We start from the raw sequence: 15,427 nt of genomic DNA, 5'->3' as shown, positions 1-15,427 counted from the left end.
TTTTCAACATGATCGCCATTCAATGCTACGGTCTTACGCTACCTTACTCGGAGGACCTGTATGCCCTCATGGTACCACTCCACTGGTCGGCATCGGAGCCAGCGTCTTGCTACAACAATAACCTCCCCGTTAACCACGTACTGCTTCCTTTGGAGTGTATTTTTCATTTAGCCAAACAGATGGAAGCTGTTTATAGTCTTAGGCGGCAGGTAACCTCTCAGACACACCCTTTTGAGTACCCCAACTGGCGGACAAGTATGTCATCACTACCAATAGAGACGTCCACTTGAGCAGCGAGGTATTTCATTGTGAACTGTAGGCAGTGCTATTTTTCTGGGGGAATGCTGGGGGATGCGTACCCCTAAACTTTTTCGTCGACAAGGTAATTTTTTTACGATGTTGATAACTTGGAAGAGTGCCAAAGATTTATTTCACAGACGTAAATTTTTTTACTTCATTTTTAGTGTTGGTAATTGCAATACGAACGATACCAGTGCAGTTTTTGGTGGGAAAAGCGATGCCATTGACTGTTTCGAGCATTTCTAAGCTGCGGCAACCGTTCTCGACTACTGAATCGCTGGCAGCCAGTTCGGCAAGCATGTAGTGCCCTCGCCCGCTACTAGTGGGCGACGGTAAGGCTAAACGGATATGCGTACGCTCAAACGCTGAGCTACCGATAGATGTCTCTATGGTCCCGCTACAATGATCCTTCGCGATTCATTGCCATCTTTGTTTTGTTGCTCTTTATTCGTTTGCGTTTGCAGTTCCGTTCTTGTCGGTTGTGCGAAGTTTTACAGTGTGTCCTGTCTTTCTTTGCAACTTGTAAGTTAAGTTGGAGGTGAGAGATTAGCAGAAAACTAACTTGTTCTCCTGCATCTAAAAAAACAAAAACTGTCAATAATTCGTGTGCAAGTGAAAAGCCAGGAAGTTCAACATCAGTGAATGACGAAAGTGAAACTGTAAACCTGAGCACTGAACTTACGTGTGAAAATGCAGTGAACGGACCTGTGCATGATAGAAAACTAAATGATCGTCCAGAATGTTAGACTTTGGAACAAGAAATCGCATTTTGTGAGAAATATGACTGGTTGATGGTTTCAAACAAAAAACTTGGCTGCAGAATTTGCAAAGAAGTAGGGAGTTTGGGCATATAAAGAAATAAACAAGGCATGAAGATTGCACAGCCTTGGGGTACAGTATCTGTGTCATCTTCAGGTAGTTCCAGAAGAGAAGAAATGGTTTCTTTGCGTAAAGTCAACTGAAGAGTCCGATACCATTTTTTTGGTAGTTCGACATGTTGATGACGTCATGGCTAAAAGCAGACAGGTGGTATCCCATGTTTCAGTTATAAGTAATTTTCGCTGCATTATATCCAATGTCGGAGTACCCTCAAACTTTTTTTTTAGAAAAACAGCACTGACTGTAGGTCACCTCGAATGAGAGTGTTCGCACGTTCCAATGTTGCAGGGGTCATGGCTGTGTGCAGCCGCCCAGCATGCAGGAGATCGGACTGATCTGCGCAGTGTTGCTGTGATAATGACAGATGCCTCGCCCAACGACTCACCATGCCTTTGTTCAGTGCCAGGTCTCCTTTGACATGCTGCAGGCGCCTCCGAATATCTGCGATGCTCTGGTTTTCCGCCGAAAGAAACTCAATGACAGCTCTCTGCTTGGAACTCACTTCCTTCACAAATGTCATTTTGAAGGCTACATATAGTGCCGCCACCTAGCAGAACTTCATGAAAGTACAGGGGCTAAACAGGGGATATTCCACGATGTCCCTCAAAAAATCCTGCTTTTTTTTCATCCTAAATAAGTCGAGAAAACAAAGGTATTGCATTACTTATTGAAAGCCCCTCGTACCTATATGTTGATCGTGCCAACACTAGCATCGCTGCAAAGAATCACAGTTCCTCAGAAAGAGACAACAATATTAATAGTATAAAAATATGTAATAATGAAAATCATAGTGGCACATTTGTGGCGAAATTTAATCGGGTTGTAACAAGGAATGGTGATAAAATGAACATGATATGCATGCATGCATATATGCATGGGTCTATTGCAGTGAAGTCATAACGTGAACTAAATTTAAAATACGCGTACATAACGATAAATAAATGTTCATTTCCTCATAGTATCTTTTTATACCCCGGATACATAGGGCGGGGCAAATAAAAGTGGCCCAGGGTACGAAGAAACAGCAGAGTAACGGAAATATAGTACTAACCTGATTATAGAAGACGTTGGAAGTGACCATTCATCTCTTGGCACTTTTGGGCACTGGTCAGCAAGTTGCTGGAGGCGAATCGAAGCTGGACCGCTTGAGTTGCTCCAGTCTCGTCCCAAATGTTCTTGAAGACTATGAGTGTTGTTGCGATACACCTTGAATTTGAGGGCTCCCACACGAAGTAATCGCACAAAAACAGATCAGGTGATCAAGGTGGCCAGCTAGGGCCTCGATCAGACTGACCTCTACTAACAACTCTTTCAGCACTTGAAGATTGTGTAAATGTGCTCCAAGGTTCAGCCAGCTGTATGGGCAGTTGTTCCATCCTGTTGCAAGTAACTGTAGGTCTTTCTCTCCTCCGTTAATGCTGCCACAAATGCTTTCAAAATGTTGGAAATGTAACGCGCTGAAGTCAGCGTCTGATGAAGGAAGATTGGACCAATAACGCAACGTGCATACACTGCGCACCAAACCCAAACCTTTTGATCATCCAGCGGTCTTTCTAGGAAATTACGTGGATTCTCTGCTGCCCAGAACCTCTGATTCTGTGAGCTGACATAACCACTCAGGTGAAATCAAGCTTCATCAGACATACAGAACAGATCTATGTCCAAGCCATTCATTGTGATCTCAGTTAACAGTCACTCACAAAATTGGAGGCGCTGAGTAGCATCTGCTGGTTTTAATCATGAACAACAGACACTCGGTAAGGATGCATGTGTAGGTCCAGGTCTGAGGTGTACACATTCCGCTTTTAACCTGCCCTGCTTGCTTGTTAGCTAGATGGGCAGGCTGCCGCATGTTGCCAGCCTACTTTACTCCAAGCCAAGCTATGCCCAACCCAAGCAAGCTAAAGGAATCTTGCCTTCCTGCCTGTCTTCCCGCTGTGCTTCACTGCGTAGCAGGTATTTCTGTACGCTTTCATTATATTGTTATGAGTAGGGTATGGAAGTTGATGAAAAATTTTCTTTTTACCCGAGTATCACAACACGAGGCTCCAGAAAAATGTGTTCATGTTGGGTCACTGTGGGCCAGAAAACGGTAGATTTTATCTGTTCTCTTTTTCCTCTTCGGCGGATTATTTGTTTATTTCGATAGGTACGGTTTTCTCTGCAACTTCACCCTCTTTTGACTAGTCGTGCCTATTCTCAATTCGAACCATCACCAAGTCACCTCTAATACATGTTTTCTGTAGCAAGTAGAACCGTCTCCGAAAGTCGATGCCTTTTGCACTTAGGCCTAAGTACCTGAAAATGTCTATTATATCGCAACGTCAACTAAAATAATGTTTTGTATGTCTAGTTTCTGTGACCTTAGTGTGTTTCAGCCAAATATGACACCAATTATACCAATTTTAATTACTTTTCCCAGGATGTGTATTAGGGGTTCGTTGAATTCATTCTAAGTGGGCAAAATAGTTCATTCTTAGCTCCCCAAATGAATTTTAGAAAACAAAGTTCATTTTTCATATTAATCTAAAAAGTACCTGTCTGAGAAAAGAAGTTTTAGTTTCATTAAGCCTTCTTTGCACTACGTTGCATACCACCAGACCGTGGTTTTTAATATCAACTGGGCCATATTTTGTTCCTGTTTCAATCAATGTTTGCCCTAAATTTAGAAAGTCTATATACTGCTACATGGCCTCAAGCCCTTAGCACACATTTCCACGCACTTTGTCCTCTTTCAAAGTATTTATGGAGTGAGAAAGCTGCTGATGAAGCCTACAAAGACGTTGTTACATGATCGAGGTTTCTGAATGAGTGTTTAGTAACTTTCTAATTTGGATTGCGAGACACCTTCCAATTTATTTGAACCTGCCTCATAAATACTCGACTGCTTTTCTCCTCCTGAACTTGGACTGGATTTCGTGACTGGTATACATGGTGGTCCATTGATAGTGACCGGGCCAAATATCTCACGAAATAAACATCAAACGAAAAAACTACAAAGTACGAAACTCGTCTAGCTTGAAGGGGGAAACCAAATGGCACTATGGTTGGCCCGCTAGATGGTGCTGCCATAGGCCAAACGGATATCAACTGCGTTCTTTTAAATAGGAACCCCCATTTTTTATTACTTATTCGTGTAGTACGTAAAAAAATACGGATGTTTTAGTTGGACCACTTTTTTCGCTTTGTCACAGACGGCGCTGTAATAGTCACAAACGTATAAGTACGTGGTATCACGTAACATTCCGACAGTGCGGAAGGTATTTGCTTCGTGATACATTACCAGTGTTAAAATGGACCGTTTACCAATTGCGGAAAAGGTCGATATCGTGTTGATGTATGGTATTGTGATCAAAATGCCCAATGGGCGTGTGCTATGTATGCTGCTCGGTATCCTGTACGACATCATCCAAGTGTCCGGACCGTTCGCCGGATAGTTACTTTATTTAAGGAAACAGCAAGTGTTCAGCCACATGTGAAACGTCAACCACGACCTGCAACAAATGATTATGCCCAAGTAGGTGTTTTAGCTGCTGTTGCGGCTAATCCGCCAATCAGTAGCAGACAAATTGCGCGAGAATCGGGAATCTCAAGAACGTCGGTGTTGAGAATGCTACATCAACATCGATTGCACCCGTATCATATTTCTATGCACCAGGAATTGCATGGCGACGACTTTGAATGTCGTGTACAGTTCTGCCACTGGGCACAAGTGAAATTACGGGACGATGACAAGATTTTTTGCAAGCGTTCTATTTAGCGACGAAGCGTCATTCGCCAACAGCGGTAACGGAAACCGCCATAATATGCACTATTGGGCAACGGGAAATCTACGGTGGCTGCGACAAGTGGAACATCAGCGACCTTGGCGGGTTAATGTATGGTGCGGCATTATGGAAGGAAGGATAATTGGACCCCACTTTATCGATGGCAATATAAATGGTGCAATGTATGCTGATTTCCTACGTAATGTTCTACCGATGTTACTACAAGATGTTTCACTGCATGACTAAATGGCGACGTACTTCTAACATGATGGATGTCTGGCACATAGCTCACGTGCGGATGAAGCGGTATTGAATAGCATATTTCATGACAGATGGATTGGTCGTCGAAGCCCGCACGTTCACCGGATCTGACGTCCCCGGATTTCTTACTGTGGAAAGTTGAAGGATATTTGCTATCGTGATCCACCGACAACGCCTGAAAACATGCATCAGCGCATTGCCAATGCATGAGCGAAGATTACAGAAAGCGAACTACTCGTTGTTGAGAGGAATGTCATTACACGTATTGCCAAATGCATTGAGGTTGATAAGTTCACAAAGGTGCATGTAACACATTGGAACAACCGAAATAAAATGTTCAAACGTACGTATTTTAATTTAAAAAACCTACCTGTTACCAACTGTTCGTCTAAAATTGTGAGCCATATGTTTGTGACTATTACAGCGCCATCTGTCACAAAGCGAAAAAAGTGATCCAACTAAAACATTCATATTTCTTTAAGTACTACACGAATATGTAATAAAAAATGGGGGTTCCTATTTAAAATAAAACGCAGCTGATATCCGTTTGACCTAAGGCAGCGCCATCTAGCGGGCCAACCATAGCGCCATCTGGTTTCCCCCTTCAAGCTAGACAAGTTTCGTTCTTTGTAGTTTTTTCGTTTGGTGCTTATTTTGTGAAATATTTGGCCCGGTCACGATCAATGGACCACCCTGTATATTCCACGATTCTTAATTTCTCCTCAGTCTTCTTGAAGATTGGGTTGTTAATGTTGATGCTCCTAGCGTTATGATAAATGAGCTGCAGTGAAACTATCTACACGAACATATTCCTGGGCTGATAGCGCAACCTGTTGCCAGGTGCAGCAGGCTGAATGGGTCCCAAGAAGATTGCAGGCTTCTGAAAACCCAAGTTGGCTAGTTTAACTACAGTGTTCATACACATGCACTCTTGTGTCCCCGTTTCGGCAGGTTGTGCTGCTTTAATGGTTGCGGCGGAGATAGGGGAGGCAGGCTGGCAAGAGAATTTGTACACCTGTGGAGAACTCGTCCGCATGAGCAACGTAACATACTGGTATCTTGCAAGAACCGTCGATTTGACTTGGTAGGACTTTGAAGTATTTTCTGGTGAACTGAACCACATTTTCTGGTGTGCGGGCACATTTCGTACTGTTTTTTGACTTGTTCAAAACAAATTCTGTTTTATGCCATTTTTGGTCTAAACATTGCACAGCACTCTTTGACTGTCAATTTATTTATACTGGGTGATATGTTAATCATATACAGCTGATGTTCCTGAGACATATTGAGTCTCACCTTTATCTATGACAATGAGTAGGCTGCAGCAAAGAATTAAAATTTCTACCGGTACTGTGATTTGAACCTAAGTCTCCTGACTACTTTTTTTTATTTCCTTTTTGTTTGTCACTATTACCGGAATTTGCTCTGGATGCACATCACATAGCACCCCTTCAAGTTCACTGTTGAATACTTCACTCAGTTATTATTATTATTATTATTATTATTATTATTATTACAAAAGGCATCCAGTTCTCTGATAGTACATGCTAAGCTATCGTGAAGGCTGCTTACCGGGCAGATGCACGAACCAGGATGCCACACTAGCACTGTGCCTACTGCAGCTGCAAGGGGCTACGCTAATAGGCATTCCTCCGTGATACATTCCAAGTCACTCCTCACCCCATTGATATTCCCCTACTAAACTTCCACGAGTACTGCCAGAGCTCTCCAGTATTGCAATAGCACCTTAGCAATGAGCGAAATGGGGTTAATCCTGCCTGTATCTCAAGCATGGGTGATATCACATACAGCTCATGCACCTGATAGTCCGTGTAGGGTGGTACTCACAGTGCCAATGTGGTGTAACAGTCAGTGCACCTTCCTGGTAAGTGGGAGGTCTGGATTCGAATTGTGGTGCTCGTACAAATTTTAATTCTGACTTTGACCTACATCATTATTGTAGGAAAAGGTGAGACTCAATATGTCTCAGGAAAATCAACTGTGTATGATTAATATAATACCTAAACCCAAGGTATAGGCAGGATTAATCCCATATACTGGATGACCTTTTGGTGTTGTTATTGTTGTGGTCTTCAGCTTGAAGACCACTTTCATGCAGCTCTCCATGTTAGTCTACAGTGACAAGCCACTCAGAAAATCTGAATGTAGCAGGGCTAAAATACAGGGAGTGAAAGGTGAGCCACTGCTTGTACAGAAACTGCTTTAGCCTTACAAAATTAAAATAAAAACTTAAACTGTAATACTGTAAATTTATAACTCTGTGTTCCAAAAATATGATGACATATTTATTTCAGGAAACGAAAGCTGATCGGCTACTGGCAGACAACAACAGATGTCGGAAAGACGGATGCGAGTATAATTGCTTACAACAATATTTCGGCTTTCAAGTTTCCAGACAGAATGCAAGTCTACCTAACTTGTAACATAGAGGTAAGACAAACTTGACATAAAGGCAAATTTTACTGAATTAATCTAGCTCTTACCTATAGACAAACGGTTATCAAAATAATATAAACATCTGAATGAATAGTGAATTGTTACGATAGTTCCTTTGGCAGAGCACAGGCTTCAGATTCCCTACATTTTTTACAACTCTGGTAGCCTGGATATCAATAATGCCATGGGCAGAAATATTTCGAAACACATGCTATTGAGACAACCATAGCTGATCAATAATGTTCAAGTCAAGTGATTGGGTAAATAAGACCAAGTGCTGAAGTTCACTTATTTGCATTAACCCCTTCCAGTAAAAAGGTATCAATGTCAAATCTGACAGTGTCATCTTGCAAAATGAGTGCATTGTAAAAGAACACGCTATGTACCGTACGAAACTCTTGGACATCTAAATTTTCCACCTGATACACCACCATAATGCATCATTGGAATATAAAGTTCGTTTCACTCAATAATCCTATAGACTGTTTATTGGCTATACGGTTTCAACCAACTACTCACGATCAGTAGCCTATAAACACTTCTTAGCTGTTGGCTGCATCAAACTGTGCTAGCAGTCAACTCACAGTCCTGTAATATCAGGCTAATAGGAATGTTAACTGCAATCACGTTTTTATACAGCAACCGGCTAAGCAGTTGACAGTGACTAGTCAGTTGTAATCAGTATAGTTACTGAACAATTTATATGAGCATTGACTGAAATGATTATTGTAGTTAAATATTCTGCCTGACAAAAAAAGTAGAACACCCGAAAGGGGCAGAGAAAATGATGTGATGTTATTTTAATGATTAAAAACTGGAGTCCAGTTTACAAAGAATTTTGCAGCATGAGCCCACTTATCAGTATGATGTTGTACCCAAGCAAGTTTGGATGCATGCACTGGTTTGGTTGGAAAGAGTGTTACAACATTGTTGTATCCTGTTCTGAGGTAAGCAGGCTCACGACTGTTGTAGCTCGTCCTTGATATCCAGATACTGGCACTGGGATGGGCTTGATGTCTGATCTGGTCCCACAAATGTTCCACTGAGCAGATCTTGGGACCTTGTTGGCCACAGGAGTACCTCACTGTTATGCAGACAATTCACAGAGACACGTGCCATGTGTGGACGAGCATCTCCTATTGGAAACTGCACCATAATACTGTCACATGAGAGGCGAGGATGCAGGAGGTCAATGATACACTTTTGTGCTGTTCTCTCAATCACCAGTAGCCCTGACCTTCAGTCACACTGTGCCTCTCTAAAATGTTGAAAGAATGAGCCCTCTCCCTAGGTCGCCACAATATATGCAGATGATGGACATCCTGGATACTGCAGAACCACATTTTAGTGTCAAACACAATCCGACATCATTCATCAGCAGTCTGTGCTTCCCAGTCATGGCACACCTCCATATGCAGCCATTTGTGTTATGCTGGTAAAGGCAGCCTGAATGCGAGAACGTTGATTCCCCAGTCCGGCTGCTGCTACTCAGCAACCTATGGTGCAGGATGACACTGAATGAGTCTATTACTTGTCCTCAGATAGCAAATACAGGTGTGAAGGGGTTACAATGTTCTCTGAGCACAATATGATGATCCTCATTAGTTGTTCTCAGATAGCAAACACAGGTGTGACAATGTTCTCGGAGCACAATATGATGACCCTCAGAAACTTGATGATGAGTATGGAAGCCCACACATTCCCATATAGTCCAACATCAGAAGACTGACACATCTGAATGCCCTATAAATTCTCTACCTGTCACAGGGAATTGGAACTCCAATCATTTACATACCATGACAAATACCAATCCTTTGGAGAATTCATATATCATGAATCTCTGCATGAAGAGTACTACACTGAAGACAAGAAAGGCAGAATTCAATGTTCATGGACAAGGTTATCAGAGATGGAGTATGAGCTCAGATACGACAAGTTTGAGATTGGCAATCAGAAGGCCCAATTTCAAAGTTACGGCTCTGGAACACACCTTATTGATTTTATGGAAATCATGAATAACTGAATCGCAATGGCTGGATTGGGATTTGAAAGTTCAGTGCCTTAACAACAATTCCACTTAGCTCTATTGTTGTTAGGATTTCGCTGTTGAACATAATTAAAGAGTGTAACCCAAAAACCCACTAAGTGCCAAAACGTTATTTAGGAATTATATTAAAAAAATATATCACAAGGGTTTACATTTTAAATTTTAATATGAAATAGAAAGACAATTGTAGGCAGAATTTTATATTTAATTAATTTTATCGCATATTACATAAGCAGTATGAATTGTTAAAGTCAGAAATACTAAACACAGCCAACTGGTTATACCTTTTTACTCAAAAATCAACTAAGTGTCAAAGGTAATTTCAGTCTTAGTACCAGTACACTATTGAAAGAAACTCGAAGTACAAATCAAGCCTCACTAATAGGACAAAAGTCCTCATAAAATGGTCTGTATATTTCATCAAAATTTGGTATAGTTGATAATGAGTCTGCCTTTCTTCTTTGCTAAGTATTATTTTCCCTTCAGTTCCAATGAATAATATATTTCTCATGTCAGAAACCTCCACTCCCTTTTTTAGAATATTAACAGTTTTCCAAGTTTCCAATTCACTGAAGGCATATTTCGCTTTTATGACTCTGGGATTCCGTGCTGAGAAGCGTACCATTGTTTCCTTTGGGAGCTGCAACTGTTTTGTTGTTACCCACGAATCTGCAGCACACAGAAATTGAAGAAATTTTCTTCTGTCAACAACTTCAAATTTGTTAACACATGTAGCAGATCTTGCAGTATCATACAGGTCTTCAGGTACAAATGCCATTCGCAGCCTCTTCCTCTTCTCAAAGACCCCATCTCATGGCAGGCAGCTATAGTCAGATATTAAGAACTTTTCTTCAGTGATGTCAGAGACTCCAAGTGTCACAAGATAGACAAAAAGGAAGGTCATCATCCTGTTTTTATTCAGATGAACTATTGGTACATAGTAGACATAGCAACATAGCAAAGGTTACATTTTGTGATGAATATGTGACCTCTACTAACTACTGTTGTACATAGCTCTGGCAATGTAAAGCAAAGGTAATGTAAAGCAAAGGCAATGTAAAGCAAAGGTAATGTATCTAAAAAATGGCACATAGTAGATTTTTGGGTTATATTCTTCACCTGATAGGCCTGATATGTGACACTGACGAAGATTACCACATCATTTTATGTCCATCATTACCAAAATTGACCTTAGAGTAGGGGCTACAGCCTCATGGCTATGGGCTGTTAAAGTTCAGGCAGTATGTATCTTAAGCATGCAAGCTTTCGGTCAACCTGGCTAATAATTTAATTTGTCCACATTCGAATTCGAGCACAGTGCACTGAACTACCTGAGTGGTTTGGTGATGACCTTTGCCTTTAGTTATGTATACCTGGTGTTTTGATGGCAATGAGATGTTGTGAGGTGCAGCTTCACATAAATGTCTCAGTGCAGGATGTACATCTTACTACTGGACAAGGAAATCACTCATGAATCTATAACCACAACTCCACAGACATTCAAGCTTCACCAGCATAATGAGTGGTTAGTGACATTTCTGGTACAAGAGTGTATCCAACAAGTGCAGGGTAGGGGTGGGCTCTTCCCCCCTCCCAAACCTACAAAAATGAAAAATCTTTGCAAACTGAGCTTGCATTATGACCTACCACACAGACAGACATGTCAAATCAGTATTGTTTGAAGATACAAAGAAGAAGTAATCGGCATTAACTGGTAACAAGTGTACCCAGAGCCATTACACTACTTCCAACATCATGTCAGACCTCCTTTCACCTGGTTAAATGTAGCAACTCGATATGGCATTGACTCAACAAGTTGTTGGAAGGCCCCTGCAGAAATACTGAGCCATGCTGCCTATATAGCTGCCCATAAATGTAAAAATGTTGCCAGTGCAGGATTTTGTGCACGAACTGACCTCTTGATTATGTCCCATAAATGTTCGATGGGATTCATGTCAGGCAATCTGCGCGGCAATGTCATTCGCTTGAATTGCCCAGAATGTTTTTCAAACCAATTGTGAACAACAGTAACCCGGTGGCATTAATATTCCATCATTGTTTGGGAACATAAAGTCCATCAATGGCTGCAAATGGTCTCCAAGTAGCCAAACATGGCCATTTCCAGTCAATGATTGGTTCAGTTGGACCTGAGGAGCCAGCCCATTCCATGTAAACACAGCCTACACCATTATGGAGCCCCCACCAGCTTGCAGAGTGCCTTGTTGGCAACATGGATTCATGGATTTCATGAGGTCTGTGCCACACTTGAACCCAACCGTCAGCTCTTACCAACAGAAATCAGGATTCGTCTGGCCAGGATACCGTTTTTCAGTCATCTAGAGTCCAACTGAAATGGTCATGGGTCCAGGAGAGGTGTTTCTCACCATGTCGTGCTATCAGCATAGGCACTGGCATTGGTCATCTGCTACCATAGCCCATTAATGCCCTATTTCACCACATTGTCTGACAGATACATTTGTAGTACACCCCGCATTGATTTCTGCATTTATTTCACGAAATGTTGCTATCTGTTAGCACTGACAACTACACAAATGCCACTGCTCTCTGTCATTAAGAGGAGGCCATCAGCCCACAAGTTCTTTGTGGTAAGAGCTAATGCTTGAAATTTAGTTTTCTCAACACACTCTTGGACACTGTGGATATCGAAATATTGAATTCCCTAATGTTTTCTGAAACAGAATGCCCCATGTCTCTTGTTCCAACTACATCCTGCATTCAAAGTCTGTTAATCCCCATCACGTGGCCATAATCATGTCCAAAACTTTTTCACATGAATCACCTGAGTACAGATCACACGTAGATGCAATTTTTAATCATATTGATTGTCATTTGAGCACCTTTGTGCTTCACATATCAAATTAGCTAATAAAATGAGAGTAGCAGCAGTTTTTAGTCAGGTTCATTTGCCAGTATGTATCTGTACAAGCTTCAGTTACTTGCATTTCTGTTGAGCCACTATATTTCATGCCCTGCTTGTACATCTGTATCCGTACTCTGCAAACCAGTGTGAAATCCATGGCAGAGGGCACTGTATCACATGCTAGGCATTTTTCTCATTTCATTTGTGTATAGATACAGGAAAAAATACCGTTAGAATGCTTTTGCACTGTAATTAGTCTAATGTGTTCTTTGCATTTCCTTACAATATGTAAGGGACTGTGGACAATTCTTAAGACTCTTGGCTTAATACTCATTCTTGAAACTTTGTACCAAGGCTCTAGCAAAATAGTTGGCCAATCTTTTCCTCCCCACTCCCTGTCCATCTCCTTCTCCCCCTTCTCTCTGTCGACCTCCTGCTCTCCCTTCCCTTTTCATCTCCTGCCCTTTCCTTTCTGTCTGCATATCCTCCTCTCCTCTCTCTCTCTCTCTCTCTCTCTCTCTCTCTCTCTATCTATCTATCTATCTATCTCTCTATCCATCTCCTCCTCTGACCTTCCTTTGTCCATTTCCTCCTCATCCCTGTTCATCTCCACCTCCCCCTTCCCTCTGCCTATCACTTTCTCTCCCTGTGTCTATCTATCACCAGGTTCTATCTATCTCCTATTTCCATTCTGTCCATCTCCTTGTCTCCCTTCTCTCCATCCATCTCCTCATCCTCCTATTTGTGCCTGTCTCCTCCTCCCCCCCCCTCCCCACTGACTGTACATCTCCTCCTCCTCCATTCTCTCTCCACGTTATCATGTTCACCCAGTAGGAGGCTTATGGTCCTTAACCCTACAATGTTTCTTTCCAGAATGTAACTAATATGTGTACCAAATTTGACTGGAATCACTCCAGGATCTAAGGATGAGGCTTTTACCTCTGGCTTTTCCCACACATGCTCATGTCAAATATATTTCACATATATTACACGTGTTTGTACACATATTTTACCTGTATGTCTAGCGAATTTTGCCCTGCAGTTTTATTTTCATATAGCTCAATGCTTATGACGTTTTATCTCCTGATCAATGTGCTACACAATCATGTAATTTTGCAAGTACATCAAATGTTTAATGTGGTTGCTCTATGTGATACGTGTTGTGAACAGTGTAAGCAGTAAAGGAGTATTAAATTAAAAGTCATATATGATGCCACCGTTCTTCATGCATCTCAGTGTTTATAATGTCATACCACCTAAACTAACTTTTGTACAATGTAATTTTGTTGTTTCATTCAGTGGTATATGTGCATACTGTCTGCAAAATGGGTCACAAATACAGTTGGTAGTAAAGAAGTAACACCTTAAAACATTATGATTCATGCAACAGTTTTACTGTTTAAATGGTGAAAATGTAGTAAGCAATAAACTTTTTTCCTTTCATCATTTTGTTGGTGTCATCAGTGACAAAAAATTTCATAAAAGTTTGAAATTATATGTAAAGTTTATTACAAGTCTCTCAGTGCTCTCATTCTCAAATACTAGATAACTAAAATATGGGTATTTGTAAATCATGGGCTACACTGCTTTTCTACTCCCAACCCTTTGATAGATAGGTGATGATTCTTTCCAGTCAGTCAGTGATATGTGTACCAAGTTTGACTGAAACAGGTCCACTGGTTTAGGAGGAGATGTGGAACATGCATACATATACATATATATAAATATAATAGAGGGAACCATTCCACGTGGGAAAAAAATATATAAAAAACAAAGATGCTTTAACTTACCAAACGAGAAAGCGCTGGTATGTTGATAGACACAATAAAATAAAAAACACACAAACACACACACAAATATTCAAGCTTTTGCAACCCATGGTTGCTTCATCAGGAAAGAGGGAAGGAGAGGGAAAGACGAAAGGATGTGGGTTTTAAGGGAGAAGGTAAGGACTCATTCCAATCCCGGGAGTGGAAAGACTAACCTTAGGGGGAAAAAAGGACAGGTATACACTCACACACACACACATCCATCCGCACATATACAGACACAAGCAGACATATGTAAATGCAAAGAGGTTGGGCAGAGATGTCAGTTGAGGCGGAAGTACAGAGGCAAAGATGCTGTTGAAAGACAGGTGAGGTACGAGGGGCGGCAACTTGAAATTAGCAGAGGTTGAAGCCTGGTGGGTAATGGGAAGAGAGAATATATTGAAGGGAAAGTTCCCATCTCCAGAGTTCCGACAGGTTGGTGTCAGTGGGAAGTATCCAGATAACCCGGATGGAGTAACACTGTGCCAAGATGTGCTGACCGTGCACCAAGGCATGATTAGCCACAGGGTGATCCTCATTACCAACAAACACTGTCTGCCTGTCTCTGTTCATGCGAATTGACAGTTTGTTGCTGGTCATTCCCACATAGAAGGCTTCACAGTGTAAGCATGTCAGTTGGTAAATCACGTGGGTGTTTTCACACGTGGTTCTGCCTTTGATCGTGTATATCTTCCGGGCTACAGGACTGGAGTAGGTGGTGGTGGGAGAGTGCATGGGACAGGTTTTACACTGGGGGCAGTTACAAGGGTAGGAGCCAGAGGGTAGGGAAGGTGGTTTGGGATTTCACAGGAATGAACCAAGAGGTTACAAAGGTTAGGAGGACGGCGGAAAGACACTCTTGGTGGAGTGGGGAGGATTTCATGAAGGATGGATCTCATTTCAGGGCAGGATTTGAGGAAGTCGTATCCCTGATGGACAACCACATTCAGAGTCTGAGCCAGTCCCGGAAAGTATCCTGTCACAAGTGGAGCGCTTTTGTGGTTCTTCTGTGAGAGGTTCTGGC

The 15,427-nt window shown here is 41.7% G+C and overlaps 1 protein-coding gene across 1 annotated transcript in view; it reads left to right on the top strand.

The window, feature by feature from the left end:
- The window catches only part of LOC126199569 (mucin-2-like), a gene marked incomplete at its 5' end in the record, with an annotated part of 132,457 nt that overhangs the window by 95,799 nt on the left and 21,231 nt on the right, over positions 1 to 15,427 (top strand). Inside the window, one exon of the mRNA XM_049936492.1 lies at positions 7,523 to 7,658. Coding sequence (XP_049792449.1) covers positions 7,523 to 7,658 — 136 coding nt within the window. The remainder of the gene's footprint in view (positions 1 to 7,522; positions 7,659 to 15,427) is intronic.

Source organism: Schistocerca nitens, chromosome 8, assembly GCF_023898315.1.
Source record: "Schistocerca nitens isolate TAMUIC-IGC-003100 chromosome 8, iqSchNite1.1, whole genome shotgun sequence".
In the NCBI taxonomy this organism is placed as follows: Eukaryota; Metazoa; Arthropoda; class Insecta; order Orthoptera; family Acrididae; genus Schistocerca; species Schistocerca nitens.
This window is presented reverse-complemented; position numbering and strand designations above follow the sequence as displayed.